Genomic DNA, 16,977 nt, shown 5'->3' with positions numbered 1-16,977 from the left:
TGTGAGACTCTGAGATTGACAACGAAGCTCTAGAAAAACACTAGGCCACGTACTCTGTTAAGTGTAGGGAGCATCACAAAAAAGGCAATGATCAATCAGCTAGACTATGCACCTAAGATTTTTTAATTTTTACGCTTGTCCTCTCCTCATTCGATCATCAATGTGATCTTTAGACCCCAAACCAGAAGAGAGAGATAGTATCTTAAAACTTGAATAAATTTATTTGCTGAAGCACGACTATGGAGTACTAGAAACAGCAAACAACTAAAGCCAGATCTCACCTGACCAGGGAGGACAGACATAAAGAGACCATGGAGAGATCTATACAATGAGGATGGTAAATTTCAATATCCTTCAAGCCAAAGATTAAATCTAGGATCAAGTTCATATATGAACTCTCCATGGAAACCATTTTTTAAAAATTTTTTATGTGTTGGTATGGGCATATACAGGGGGCTTCCCAGGTGGCGCAGTGGTAAAGAATCTGCCTGCCAATGCAGGAGACGCAAGAGATGCAGGTTTGATCCCTGGGTCAGGAAGATTCTCTGGAGAAAGAAATGGCAACCCCCTCCATTATTTCTGCCTGGAAAATTCCATGGACTGAGGAGCCTGGTGGACTATAGTCCACGGGGTCGCAAAGAGTCAGACATGACTGAGCACACATGGGCATATACTGGAGTGATACTGCTCGGAGGGGTCTTCTAATATGCTAAGATTTACTCATTTAACATAAAAGTCAAAGATGCTCATTACAAAGAGGTTTATACACTCAGAGCAAGACAGAACAAACCAGTGTAAGACTAATTAGGGAATAAGCTAGGGAATTTAAAACAATTAATTTTTAAAGTTGATATTAATGAAGTGCTTAGGAACCCCAAAGCCCAATCAATGAACTATTCCTAATAGAATTAGGCTTACAGAGGGAGTGTCATTTAAAACAGGTCTTACTTAAAAGATGCTGCAAGGGCAATATGGGGTCAATCATTTGGCAGGGATGTGGGGTCATCCTGGGATTAGAGACAGTGGTTAAGAGATGAATCTGAAGGGGAGGCCAGGCCCCAGATGTAAAGAATCCTGTATGTAAACTTTACCTGACTGTAATTTTAGTCAGTAGAAAACAGGGCTTGCACTTTAAACAAGAAAGTGGCATGATCAACTGTGTCTTCTAGCTCCAGTGTGGATACTATGTAGATAAAAGAATTATTCAAACTTTCAAGGACCCATTCTTACCTAGATCTCTGGCTGCACTTATTAATGTTGACTGCATCTTCTTTTCTAAGTCATCCATTATTTCTCTTAATTCACTCAAGTTAGGATCAAATGAAGGTTTTACAAGGAATTCATGGTTTTCCACCTAAAAACAGAACAAAGAGCAGCCAAATTTTATCAGTGATGGATAAAGATGGAAGTGATGAAATTCTTTGCTTATTTAAAATTCACTAATGTTTTGAGTTAAATGATTCACTATCTATAAGTTATTCAGTCACAACTGTAAAGGAGTTTTTATTGATTAACAGATGTAAAGAGTTCTATTTATTAGGAGCTGAGACCTCTAGATACACAAAGAATTATTCATATGAAACAGCCTAGTGCTAATGATGCTTTTACCACTAACAAGTATACATTATTTTTATCTATATTTTTCCCTAAACAATGTTTAGACTGTAACAGAATGATTTTTGCCCAAACCAAGGATCTATCTTAGGAATTTCGGAAAGTCAGCCACTTGAAATCCTTTTTTGAAACAAAACAAAATGACTAAAACTTGAGCAGACAAAATTATGAAAGACTATTTTTTTTTAAAAAAGAATGAAGTCTATCCACACATATAATAACTATTAAAAAGACCCAATTTCATATAAAAATATGAGTCAGTTTTCTAAAATGAGGAAATTTTTAAAAATTCAGTATGTGAGATTGATATAAATTCCTAATTACTATCCATTTAATCAGAGCATACCTTCTTCACATACCAAAATTGAACACAAAAATGAGGAAATAAAATATTACAGAAAACTAGCAAAAAAGAGAATAAAACATTTATCAAATAACTTTCTCCAATTTAAACCAACAAAAGATTTTATTATATACTAAAATTTTAAATTTCAAACAAAACTAACTTTTTTAAAAGCAAAAGATTTGTAAAAATAGCTTTGCAAAACATAAAAATGTAAAGGTTGACATTTTCTTTTATAAAAAGGCACTCGTTTGCATGTATGAGAAAAACATCAAGTCATTAACTGGGCAAGTATAAAATATACAACTCACAGATGAGAAAATAAGTAGTAAACTAAAGTCATAGAAAATGCTAAAGCTCCATAAAAATAAAAGGCATGAATACTTAAGCACCCTTAGGATATTATTCTACAGCCTTTTTTTTTTTTTTTTTTTTTTAGGAAAAAGAAACCTACTTCCAAATACTAATGAGGCTACAGTGAAATTAGTATACTCATTCGTTTCTGGTGAGAATCTAAATTGCTATAACCTTAAAAAAACAAAAAAAGCAATATGCAACAAGACTCAAGAGATATTTGTTATACTCTGACATAGCAATTCTACTCCTAGAAATTCAATCTAAGGAAATAATACAACAGAAGCAAACAACACATGGATGAATAAGATCTCTACAGATTTATGTTATAAGGCCTGGAAATAATAGAACTCACAATATTTGCACAATGGTACATCAATAGAATATTATACAGATATTTAAATAGACAATGGAGATGATTTAGAAACAAGGACCAAGACTTATGATAACTCCAAGGGAAAAATTAATGCTACAATGGTGGATTGACAGTGTTACAGAACTGCCTTCTTCCAACAAAACTTAAGAGAAGTGATGCTGAGCCAGGCTAAATTCCTATCCTCATTCCCACCTTTCAGAAATCCATTGGTGAGTCAACAAAACCCTGAGAAAGCTCACTTAATAATCCCAATCTGGAGAGAAGACCCAAATGAAGCAACGGAAAGTAATGACTGAGCTCTAACTTACTAAACAGTATTAGGCCACACCCCAGATGGAGTGCCCTTTGGTAATGCTGTACTCCTCCCAAACAATGGTTAAGAAAATATACCACCGAACTAAGTGTTCTAACTTAGAACTGAAGTATTCCAACGAACATGACACAATGACTTCTATGAGTTGTTTTCATATCATCAGCCACTTAGTACCAGAAACACACACAGCTATTACCCTAGACTACACAACAGGAAATATTAATAGAACAAAATAAACCCAGGCTTAGAACTCCAAAATGGTATAAAAAATCAAGAAAAAAGATTAAAAAAAAGGAAAGGAAAATCAGATCCTAGCAGTATCACTAAAGTAAAAATAAATACAAATAATACACAAATAAATATACAAATAAAAAAAACTGGCTTAAGACTCAACATTCAAAAAATGAAGATCACAGCATCTGGTCCCATCACTTCATGGCAAGTAGAAGAGGGAAAAAGTGGAAACAGTGGCAGATTTTATTTTCTTGGGTTCCAAAATCACTATAGATGGTGACGGCAGCCATGAAATTAAAAGACGCTTGCTCCTTGGAAGAAAACCTATGACAAACCTAGACAGCATATTAAAGAGCAGAGACAACACTTTTCTGACAAAGATCCATAGAGTCAAAGCTATGGTTTCTCCAGTAGTCATGTATGGATGTGAGAGTCGGACCATTAAGAAGGCTGAGTGCCAAAGAATCGATGCTTTTGAATTGTGGTGCTGGAGAAGATTCTTGACAGTCCCTTGGATTGCAAGATCAAACCAGCCAATCCTAAAGGAAATGAACCCTGAATATTCATTGGAAGGACTGATGCTGAAGCTGAAGTTCCAGTACTTTGACCACCTGATGTGAGGAGCTGACTCAGTGGAAAGACCCTGATACTGGGAAAGATTGAGAGCAAGGGGAGAAGGGGACAAGAGAGAATTAGATAGTTGGATGGCAGCACTGACCCAATGGACCTGAGTCTGAACAAACTCTGGGAGATAGTGATGGACAGGGTAGCCTGGCGTGCTGCAGTCCATGCAGTTGTAAAGAGTTGGACATGACTTAAGGACTTAACAACAAATAGATATAACACAACAGCGAAGAGATACTGTTGAATCAAATTACCTGTACTGACATAGAGGAAAAGACTTGATATAATCAGAGACAATTCACAAGACAGAGATTAAAGTAATTAGAGAGGAGGAAAAAAATATAAGGAAGACACTAGAAATCTTCAAAAACAAAAGCAAAAACTCCACTATCCTAGAAATACTAGATAAAATATTACAAGCATTTTTTTCAACTACGTTTATAGTTAAGAGAAAACTAGATACCTGAGCTCCTACAAAGTAGAGTCATTCCCCAGCATAAAGCAGGCCACAGGGCCATTTTAAAAACTTACCTCACGAGAAATGGTAACAATTAGAGAAACCTGCCTCCAGCAGCTTGGGCCCTGGGAAAGGGAAAGTGGGGGCAGAATCTCCTCTCTGACAATGTGTGACCAAAACCCTGCCTTTACTATATACAGAGTAGGTGAAGTGAAGTCGCTCAGTCATGTCTGATTCTTTGCGACCCCGTGGACTGTAGCCTACCAGGCTCCTCCATCCATGGATTTTCCAGGAAGTAGGTAACTATTAATAGTTTGGACCTACTGTATACAGCACAGGGAACTCTACTCAATGCTCTGTGATGACCTACATGGGAAAAGAACCTGACAAAGAGTGGATACATGTATGAAGTGAAGTGAAAGTTGCTCAGTGGGATCTGACTCTTTGCGACCCCATGGACTATACAGTTCATGGAATTCTCCAGGCCAGAATACTGGAGTCGGTAGCCTTTCCCTTCTCCAGGGGATCTTCCCAACCCAGGAATTGAACTGGGTCTCCCGAATTGCAGGAGGATCCTATACCAGCTAAGCCACAAGGGAAGCCCAGGAATACTGGAGTGGGTAGCCTATCCCTTTCTCCAGTGGATCTTCCTGACCTAGGAATCCAACCAGGGTCTCCGGCATTGCAGGCAGATTCTTTACCAACTGAGCCATCAGGGAAGCCCAGATATATGTATATGTAGAACTAATTCACTTTGCTGCAGAGCAGAAATTAACACAACACTGTACATCAACTATGCTCCAATTCAAACTAATTTAAATAAACAAATAAATGCCTCCACTTGGATTGGGATCTCAAATGTCTGCTACTTATCTTAGCAATGCAAAAGGCTGCTGGTTGTGGCCATTTCTATGATCCCCTCCTTCTACAGTGATAGAACTGACAATTTTTCATAAGACATGTTAACTACTAAGAACAAACACTACATTTTCCAGTTTCCCTTGCAGCTGGTGTGAGCATAAAATTAAATTCTGACCAAAAGACTGAGCAGAAATGATGTGTACCATTTCCAGAACGTGACCTCCACTTCCCTCTTTGTCCTTTGCCATTGGCTGGAATAAAGATAAGGAAGTAAGCAATCCTGGATCTTGAAGGAGAAGTAAAGGAGAAGACAGGCTACAGAGATAGTGAGCCTGCCCTGCCAACCCTGTGTTGCTATGCCCACACAGTCATGATAGAAAATTAAACCCCTATCCTATTAAAGCCATTGTTATTTATTTGAGGTTTCTTTTTCAGCAGCTAAGTCTTTGCCAGCAGCCTAATCTTTGCCCAAACAAATGTACAGCAGCTAAGTCTTTGCCAGCAGCCTAATCTTTGCCCAAACAAATGTAGAAAGCTCCAGACTGAGAAATTAACTTAAAAGTGTTCCTGGGCTAATTACATTTGTAGGGTATAAAGCAAAGGCAAATTTTATCTGAGGGGATATATGATTTGCCTGTATAACTTGCACAGGAGGAACCCAGATAAATGAGTACTATCTAAACATACATAACAGACAAGGAAACAAGACACCATGAGTAAGAGACTCAAAACAATAACAACAAATGACAGCAGAAAGAAGACAAGGAGAAGATTTAAACCCAAGAAATTTTAGAGATGGAATATTAAATATATTTAAAACATTTAAAGAATGAGAATAGAACACGTGAGCAAAGAACAAGATATTACTTAAAAAAAGAGTAGACAGACTTAGAAGTGAACCAAACAACTTTTATAAATGAAAAATATAATGATTATTTTTTTAAAATGGACTGTTAAACTACACACCAGAGTTGACAAATTAGACTATCTGAAGTAATCACAAAGCAAGCAGCACAGACACAGGCAGAAAAAGAATATAAGAGGCCAACACATTTCTAGTCATAGCATTAGAAAAAGAGAATGAAGAAATACAGTATTCGAGGAGATAATGACTAATAACTTTTCAGAACTGATAAAAGACAAGAATTTTCTGATTAAGAAAATGCAGCAAATCCAAATAACGCAGAAAAAGAATGTAAGAGGCCAACACATGTCTAATCACAGCATTAGAAAAAGAGAATGAAGAAATACAGTATTTGAGGAGATAATGACTAATAACTTTTCAGAACTGATAAAAGACAAGAATTTTCTGATTAAGAAAATGCAGCAAATCCAAACAGGAAAAAAGAAAGAAACCCACTTTTGGACACAGAGTAGTAAAAGGAGCCAACATGTGGAAACAAGATGGGTAAACAACACAATGGTGCAAGCCAAAGGACAGTGCAACACAATTTCACAGAAACTGAAGAAAAGCAGCTGTCAGTGTGAAATTGTACACTCAGTTAAAATATACTTAAAGAACAACTTAAGCCTGTATTTCACCCTTGCTCTTGCACTGTCCTTTGGCTTGCACTATTTTGTTGTTTATCCATTTGTTTCCAGATATTGACTCCCTTAACTACACTGTGTCTAAAACTGGGTTACAACAAACAAAATCTGACTAACAGCCCCCCAGCCAATAAAGGAATGCCTAAAGAAAATCCAGGAAGAAGGAATGAACAGCAATGAAAATGATAAGCATACAGGTAAATCTAAACCTAACACTGACTACAAACAGTGGAAATCTAAGGAGCATAAAGATAGAAATAAAATATCAGCCAATAATGAAGATATGTAATCTGATCTAAGGTAGTCTAAGGTCCTGATATTTGAGGGGAGATTTAAGAAGATGCTGACAGGTTTTTCACTTTGATGAGCTATGTATACACACCAAAAAAAAAAAAAAAAAAGTTTGTGAATAATTTCAAACCAGTGCATGTTTGATAGAATGGAGGAGGAGCATGAGAGGAAACAAATGGGAATTTTTAAAATCCAATCAATATAAAAGAAAGAGTGGGTAAGGGGAACCAGGAAGAATAGGGATCACAAAATAATTTGGTAGAAATAAATCCAAACTGCCCCTTAAAAAAGAGATCATCAAATTAAACTTTGAAATAAATGCATCTATAAGTTTTACCTAAACCAAAAGAACTCACAAAGGATTGAAAAAGATATACTATGTAAAAAAACAAAAAATAAGGATGGGTATTGCTTTATTATCAGACAAAATATATCTAAGGCAAAAAACATTACATAATAATAGGATTACTATTATCAAAGTGTCCCTAAAGATTCAATTCACTGCAAAAAAAAAATAACAGCTCTGTGCCTTGAAAACGTAAGAAGCAAAATTTCTTCACATTTCTCTTAGTAACTCAGCAGATTAAAAGTGAGCAAGTATCCAGACAGTGTGAACCAAACAACTAAAGTTTTATTTAATGGACATATAGAAAACTCTGCAACCAAATTAGGGAGCATTTATAATCCACGAATACATGGAGAATTTTATGAAATTGACACATACCAAGCTTATAAATTTAAAAACTATTTCTAAGCAAACAACAAATCAAAGAACAAGTGATGATGGGAATAAAAGACTCAAAACTGAGTAAGAAATTATACCTCTGAAAACATATGGGATGCATTCAGCTAAAACAACACATAGAAAAGTATAGTCTTAATTGCTTACTAAAAAAGGCTGGAAAAACAGAGGCTGAAAGACATCAAAAATAGATGAAATATATACGTAAGACTGGAAATTAATGAAAAACAAAACAACCCAAAGGAACAAGGAGGATTTAAATGTCAAAAGTTGGTCCTCTAAAATAAACAGGCTATGCAAAGGATGGAATATCAGAGGCACAAATTATATTAGAAATAAACAGGAACTCTACCTGCAAATACAGCAGTGCTTTTAAAAATAATAAGCAATAGTTTTGGAAGTTTTGGCCACAGCAATCAGAGCAGAAAAAGAAGTAAAAAGAATCCAGACAGGAAAAGAAGTGAAACTCTCGCTGTTTGCAGATGACATGATCCTCTACATAAAAAACCCTAAAGACTCTACCAGAAAATTATTAGACCTAATCAATGAATATAGTAAAGTTGCAGGATATAAAATTAACACACAGAAATCCCTTGCATTCCTATACACTACCAATGAGAAAACAGAAAGAGAAATTAAGGAAACAATATCATTCACCATTGCAACAAAAAGAATGAAATACTTAGGAGTATATCTACCTAAAGAAACAAAAGACCTATACATAGAAAACTATAAAACACTGATGAAAGAAATCAAAGAGGACACAAACAGATGGAGAAATATACCGTGTTCATGGATTGGAAGAATCAATATTGTGAAAATGAGTATACTATCCAAAGCAATCTATAGATTCAATGCAATCCCTATCAAGCTACCAACGGTATTTTTCACAGAACTAGAACAAATAATTTCACAATTTGTATGGAAATACAAAAAACCTCGAATAGCCAAAGCAATCTTGAGAAAGAAGAATGGAACTGGAGGAATCAACGTGCCTGACTTCAGACTCTACTACAAAGCCACAGTCATCAAGACAGTATGGTACTGGCACAAAGACAAAATATAGATCAATGGAACAAAATAGAAAGCCCAGAGATAAATCCACGTACCTACGGACACCTTATCTTCGACAAAGGAGGCAAGAATATACAATGGAAAAAAGACTACCTCTTTAACAAGTGGTGCTGGGAAAACTGGTCAACCACTTGTAAAAGAATGAAACTAGTTCTAACACCATACACAAAAATAAACTCAAAATGGACTAAAGATCTAAATGTAAGACCAGAAACTATAAAACTCCTAGAGGAGAACATAGGCAAAACCTTCTCCGACATAAATCACAGCAGGATCCTCTATGACCCACCTCCCAGAATATTGGAAATAAAAGCAAAAATAAACAAATGGGACCTAACTATACTTAAGAGCTTTTGCACAACAAAGGAAACTATAAGCAAGGTGAAAAGACAACCTTCAGATTGAGAGAAAATAATAGCAAATGAAGCAACAGACAAAGGACTAATCTCAAAAATATACAAGCAACTCCTGAAGCTCAATTCCAGAAAAATAAATGACCCAATCAAAAATGGGCCAAAGAACTAAACAGACATTTCTCCAAAGAAGACATACAGATGGCTAACAAACACATGAAAAGATGCTCAACATCACTCATTATCAGAGAAATGCAAATCAAAACCTCAATGAGGTACCATTACACGCCAGTCAGGATGGCTGCTATCCAAAAGTCTACAAGCAATAAATGCTGGAGAGGGTGTGGAGAAAAGGGAACCCTCTTACACTGTTGGTGGGAATGCAAACTAGTACAGCCACTATGGAGAACAGTGTGGAGATTCCTTAAAAAACTGGAAATAGAACTGCCATATGACCCAGCAATCCCACTTCTGGGCATACACACTGAGGAAACCAGATCTGAAAGAGACACGTGCACCCCAATGTTCATCGCAGCACTGTTTATAATAGCCAGGACATGGAAGCAACCTAGATGCCCATCAGCAGACGAATGGATAAGGAAGCTGTGGTACATATACACCATGGAATATTACTCAGCCATTAAAAAGAATTCATTTGAATCAGTTCTAATGAGATGGATGAAACTGGAGCCCATTATACAGAGTGAAGTAAGCCAGAAAGATAAAGACCATTACAGCATACTAACACATATATATGGAATTTAGAAAGATGGTAATGATAACCCTATACGCAAAACAGAAAAAGAGACACAGATGTACAGAACAGACTTTTGGACTCTGTGGGAGAAGGCGAGGGTGGGATGTTCTGAGAGAATAGCATTGAAACAAGTATACCATCAAGGGTGAAACAGATCACCAGCCCAGGATGGATGCATGAGACAAGTGCTCAGGGCTGGTGCACTGGGAAGACCCAGAGGGATGGGATGGAGAGGGAGGTGGGAAGGGGGATCGGGATGGGGAACACATGTAAATCCATGGCTGATTCATGTCAATGTATGGCAAAAACCACTACAATATTGTAAAGTAATTAGCCTCCAACTAATAAAAATAAATGGAAAAAATAAATAAATAAATAAAGCAAAAAAATAATAATAAAAAAATAAAAATAATAAGCAATCACTATGAACAACTTTTGGCAATTGAAAAACTCAGAAACATATGTCTCCTAGAAAAAGGTTTTAGTATTCAGAATATAAATAGAATTCATAACTCAATGAGCTTCCCTGGTGGCTCAGATGGTAAAGAGTCTGCCTGCAGTGCAGGAGACCCGGGTTCAATCCCTGGGTTGGGAATATCCCCTGGAGAAGGAAATGGCAACCCACTCCAGTATTCTTGCCTGGAAAATCCCATGGACAGAGGAGCCTGGCAGGCTACAGACCACAGGGTCGCAAAGAGTTGGACACAACTGAGGGAACATGTCCCATCCATAATTCAACAACAGAAAGACAAATATCCCAATTTAAAAATGAGCAAAAAAAATAAATAAAAAAAATAAATAAAAATGAGCAAAAAATCTGAATAGACATTTCTCCAATGTTTACCTTCAGATACTAGGGAAATGCAAATCAAAACCATGTTTTGGACAAAGAGGGACATACCCTAGTCCTGTGTTTTTTAAAGTACAACTATAAGAAAAAATGCCAATAGGTTCTGACAGTTAATTCTAGGTGGGAGAATAATACTTCCCTTTTTTGTATTTCTTTCTCATTTCTAAGTATAAAAACTTTAAAGTATACTGCATATAAATGCAGTATCTTTATAACTTCTATATACTCTGCAATGATATAGCTGTATCAGGACTATTCAACTGTGGCTTATTAAAAATGATTTCAATTTTTTGTCCCAGTATTTTCAATAAAAATTTATCTAAAGTCATTACTTTTCCAACAGTAGATGAAATATCAGTAAGGAGTATATGTGAAAACTAAGATTCAAAGATAAAATGGTCCAAATACATATAGACAGGTTTAAAAATTTCATACATCCCACTCAATCATACATTGTTTACTTTTTGTGAAAAATCATTGTTATTTTTGAACCCTGCTTTATAGTGGTTTTGCTCTACATTTACTTCAAAAACAGGAAATCATTTCATAAAATTTATGGAAAGCAGCCACAAAAACAACTGATGCATTTATATAAAAAGCTAAGCCTAGGGAAAGATAAAAAGTAACCCAACCATTCACATAAATGACTGCTCCCCTCATCACATGAATTTCTAAGTGCACAGCTAGAAAATGTGAAATCATACATAAAACGACTGATATTCTCTTGAGGTTTTCTCAAAGTGGTTCTGAGTCATGTAACTGAAATGCCTAAACTCATCATAAATATCCACAATGACAGTGAAGGGTTGAAATCACCTTATAACCCAAGCTAAGTTTAAAAGTTTGTAACTGAGAATAAAGAAGATATACTAAGTCACCTCCCTAGAGACTCTAGACAGGCTTTAACTAGGAATCTGATTTATTTGAAAGACAGTATCATACTATAAAACAGTAAAGTCTACAGATACAGGGCAGAATCTTAGGAGACACTCCTGGTGGTCTTACAACAGTAACTCCGCTTCTTCCTCCTCCCAGCAGAGCTCTTACTTTGTGAACCTCCAGCTAGAGAAATAACGTACCCTTGGTGACCTTAGGCCCATCATCACATTCTGTTTCTCTGGCCACACTCACTGCTTAAACAGTCCCATCAAGGCAAACTGCAGGACTCTTTCTTGGAATATGGCATGAACTTCTACTGGTAGGTAGCCATCTTAGAGCCAAAAGAGAAACCAGCCTTAGGTTAAAATTTAAATCATAAAAAAATAGAAAAGATCAAGAAATGAGGTTCTTTGGATGGGCTCACAGAGCTTCTGAATAAAAGCAACTCTATGAGCCAAGATGTACTGAGTTTACATTACCTGCAAAAAAAATAGGAGTCCTAACTGATATTAAGTTTAACCTCAAATTATTTACTCAGAAAAAAAAAAAAAGGAAATCCACAACTCACATCTTACTGGCAAAGAACTTAATGTTGAAAGGGTTCACAATATGTCACTGTGGCATAAAAATTATACTGAGACAAAAGTACAAGAGCAGACCTTGTTGCTGAGCCCCGTTATTTCCGTAACAGCAGAGCACCCCCAAAGAACTCAATTGTTGTTAAGTCCTCTCTTACAGAGTTTCACAGCCAGGGAAGTCAAAACTATTGTATCTTCCATGTGTTCTCCAAAGAGCTCACTCATCTTCCCTAAAAGCCATTTGTTTTCCAGTAAGTGCCATTTCTCCCTCTCCTCCTTCCCTATTAAGATAGGATGTAAGTCCCAAATCCTAACAGTTTCCTTGATTAATATTTTTCTGTGAACTCAAAATCTGTGCTCTTGCTCATCTGGTATTGCAGTACTTGGATGCAATCTCAAAACCGACAGAATGATCTTGGTTTGCTTCCAAGGCACACCATTCAATATCACAATAATCCAAGTCTATGTCCCAACCACTAATGCTGAAGAAGCTGAAGTTGAATGGTTCTATGAAGACCTACAAGAACTTCTAGAAGTAATACCAAAAAATGATATCCTTTTCATCACAGGGGACTGGACTGCAAAAGTAGGAAGTCAAGAGATACTTGGAGTAACAGGCAAGTTTGGCCTTGGAGTACAAAATGAAGTAGGGCATAGGCTAACAGAGTTTTGCCAAGAGAACGCACTGGTCATAGCAAACATCCTCTTCCAACAGCACAAGAGTCGACTCTACACATGGACATCACCAAATAGTCAATACCGAAATCAGATTGATTCTTTGCAGCTAAAGATGGAGATGCTCTATACAATCAGGAAAAACAAGACCGGGAGCTGACTGTGGCTCACATCATGAGCTCCTTATTGCCAAATTCAGACTTAAATTGAAGAAAGTAGGGAAAACCACCAGACCATTCAGGTATGACCTAAATCTAATCCTTTACAATTGATCATACGGTGGAAGTGACAAATAGATTCAAGGGACTAGATCTGATAGACAGAGTGCCTGAAGAATTATGGACAGAGGTTCGTAACACTGTTCAGGAGATAATGATCAAAACCATCCCAAAGAAAAAGAAATGCAAAAAGGCAAAATGGTTGTCTGAGGAGGGCTTACAAATAGCCAAGAAAAGAAGAGAAGTGAAAGGCAAAGGAGAAAAGGAAAGATATCCATCTGAATGCAGAGTTCTAAAGAAGAGCAAATAAAGATAAGAAAGCCTTTCCAAGTGAACAATGCAAATAAATAGAGGAAAACAATAGAATGAGAAAGACTTCAAGAGAGAGATCGCTTCAAGAAAATTAGAGATACCAAGGGAAAATTTCATGCAAAGATGGGCACAATTAAGGACAGAAACAGTATGGACTTAGAAGCAGAAGATATGAAGAAGAGGCGGCAAGATACACAGGACTACACAAAAAGATATGAATGACCCAGATAACCACGGTGGTATGCTCACTCACTTCAGCCAAACATCCTGGAATGCGAAGTCAGGTGGGCCTTAGAAAGAAGCATCACTACAAACAAAGCTAGTGAGGGTGATGAGATTCCAGCTGTTTCAAATGATAAAGATGATGCTGTTAAAGTGCTTCATTCAATATGACAAAAATCTAGAAAACTCAGCAGTGGCCACAGGACTAGAAAAGGACAGACTTTATTTTGGGGGGGCTCCAAGATCACTGCAGATGGTGACTGCAGCCATGAAATTAAAAGACGCTTGTGCCTTGGAAGAAAAGTTATGAGCAACCTAGACAGCATATTAAAAAGCAGAGCCATTACCTTGCAGACAAACGTCCATCTAGTCAAAGCTATGGTTTTTCCAGTAGTCATGTATGGATGTGACAGTTGGACTATAAAGAAAGCTGACCACCGAAACATTGATGGTTTTGAACTGTGGTGTTGGAGAAGACTTGGACTGCAAAGAGATCCAAACAGTCCATCCTAAAGGAAATCAGTCCTGAACATTCATTGGAAGGCCTGATGCTGAAGCTCCAATACTTTGGCCACCTGATGCAAAAAACTGACTCATTACAAAAGACCCTGATGCTGGGAAAGATTGAAGGCGGGAGGAGAAGGTGACGACAGAGGATGAGATGGTTGGATGGCATCACTGACTCAATGGACATGAGTTTGAGTAAATTCCAGGAGATGGTGATGGACAGGGAGGCCTGGCGTGCTGCAATCCATGGGGTCGCAAAGAGTAGGACACAACTGAGCGGCTGAACTGAACTGAACCAAGAACTTCCAGATGTTTAAGCTGGATTTAGAAAAGGCAGAGGAACCAGAGATGAAATTGCCAATATCCGTTGGATCATAGAAAAAACAATTTCAGGTAAATATCTACTTCTGCTTCACTGACTACACTAAAGCCTTTGACGGTGTGGATCACAACAAACTGTGGAAAATTCTGAAAGAGGTGGGAATACCAGAGCACCTTATTTGCCTCCTGCGAAACCTGTGTGCAGGTCAAGAAGCATCAGATAGAACGAGAAATGGAACAACAGACTGGTTCAAAATTGGGAAAGGAATATGTTTTCCTTTCCTAAGGCTGTATATTGTCACTTTGCTTATTTAACTTACATGTAGAGTACATCACACGAAATGCCAGGCTGAATGAAGCACAAGCTGGAATCAAGACTGCCAGGAGAAAAATCAGTAACTTCAGATATGCAAGTGACACCACCTTTATGGCAGAAAGCGAAGAAGAATTAAAGAGCCTCCTGATGAAAGTGAAAGAGGAGAGTGAAAAAGCTGGTTTAATACTCAACATTCAAAAAACTAAGATCATGGCATCCAGTCCTATCACTTCATGGCAAATAGATGGGGAGACAATGGAAACAATGACAGACTTTATTTTCTTGAGCTCCAAAATCACTGCAGATGGTGATTGCAGCCATGAAATTAAAAGACGCTTGCTCCTTGGAAGAAAAGCTATGACAAACCTAGACAATGTATTAAAAAGCAAAGACAATAGTTTGCCAAGGTCCATATAATCAAAGCTATGGTTTTATCAGTAGTCATGTATGGATGTGAGAGCTGGACCATAAAGAAGGCTGAGCGCCAAAGAATTGATACTTTTGAATTTCTGAACTGTGGTGTCGGAGAAGACTCTTAGTCCCTTGGACTGCAAGGAAATCAAACTAGTTAATCCTAAAAGAAATCAATCCTGAATATTCATTGGAAGGACTGATGCTGAGGCTGAAGTTCCAATACTTTGGCCACCTGATGTGAAGAGCCAACTCATCGGAAAAGCCCTGATGCTGGGAAATATTGAAGGCAGGAGAAGGGGACGACAAAGGACAAGATGGTTGGATGGTATCACCGACTCAATGAACATGAGTTTGAGCAAGCTCTGGGAAATGGTGAAAGACAGAGAAGCCCGGAGTACTGTAGTCCATGGGCTTGCAAAGAGTTGGACACGACGGAGAGACTGAACGACAACAACAAACAGTGAACCCTTTAAAAGAAGACAAGTTTTTCTTCCCCTACAAAGTTAACTACTTAATATTCTATCTTCAGATTTAAAAACTGGGCTTGTCACATCTGAAGTATCAGCAATGAAATTAGGACAAATGACCTCTCTTTTTCCAGTCTATACCCAATTATTGTACTGTTTTCCTTTCTGACTCACTCTTCCAGACATTTATAAAATCTTTAAATGCTCTTCTGGCAGCATCATTCAAGAACTGACACTGACTACTATTTTACAGTAACAGCAAATTCAAGTTTAACAGGTATGTGTCAAGTATTTCAGATCAAAGTAAAAATCCTTAACCCACAATAAGGAAAATATAATGGAGCCAAAGAAAGAACACCAGCTATTAACACTGTTCATCTGAAAATGAGGGAAGGAGAAAGATCAAAGATGGTAATTTTTGCCTTTGTATTTCCCTGTATCGTTTTGTTTCACTTGTTCTAATATTATATGTTCCATTTATAAGGAGTAAAACATCAAATAAAGAAAAGCACTTTACAAATTTGTATCCTGGTACTTTAAATATCTTTCTGGAAAACTATCCTCAAGAACACTAACCCCCAAATAAATGGAAAAGATTGCCCTGTCACTAAGAAATTATTCCAGAAAAGAAGCATTTACGCCTACACAGACACATATACAAACACACACAGTCTCACACACTCACATGCTCCTAAAATCCTCCTTCTCCCCCACACCTAAGGATGTGGCCTCACCTGTGACTGGGGAGAGTTGGATATTTGTAAACATTCCTTTAAATGAAAGAGAGTAAACGGGTAGATCTTGATGATCAACACCACTCTGACTAAAACAGAGAGATGGGGAAGCAAGAATTGAGCCTTTCCATGTCATTATAGATGTTTCCATACTTGAAAAAACCCTGAGGTCAGGCAAAGCTCTGCTAAAATACTACAGTTGATTCTGCCCTTTGTGGCCACCTTTATTAGAAACTTCTAAGCCACTACCTCCATGCATTAAAAATATTGTGGGTCTCAAACTTAAGCATGTATCAGAATCACCTGGTGGGCTTGTTAAAGCAGACTGCTAGGCTCCCAATGACCTAAAAATTGTGAACCTAAAATCATTCCACTAAAAGCGATATTACAGAGAAAACAACTAAAACACAAGTCTTCTAAACAAAGGATGAAAATGATGCAAGTTTTCTAACTGCTCAACCTACAAGTAAATGGAAAAGACTGCCCTATTACTGACAAAATATTACCAGAAAAGAAGCATTTATACCTATATACACACACACT

General features: G+C 37.2%; 1 protein-coding gene across 1 annotated transcript in view; it reads right to left on the bottom strand.

The window, feature by feature from the left end:
* Positions 1-16,977, bottom strand: part of MSH2 (mutS homolog 2) — a 77,269-nt gene that overhangs the window by 14,125 nt on the left and 46,167 nt on the right. The window contains exon 9 of the mRNA XM_043468504.1: positions 1,231-1,354. Within this exon, the coding sequence (XP_043324439.1) occupies positions 1,231-1,354 (124 nt within the window). The remainder of the gene's footprint in view (positions 1-1,230; positions 1,355-16,977) is intronic.

This window comes from Cervus canadensis, chromosome 5, assembly GCF_019320065.1.
Source record: "Cervus canadensis isolate Bull #8, Minnesota chromosome 5, ASM1932006v1, whole genome shotgun sequence".
Classification (NCBI taxonomy): domain Eukaryota; kingdom Metazoa; phylum Chordata; class Mammalia; order Artiodactyla; family Cervidae; genus Cervus; species Cervus canadensis.
The sequence above is the reverse complement of the archived record's forward strand: the minus strand, read 5'-3'. Positions and strand labels throughout refer to the sequence as shown.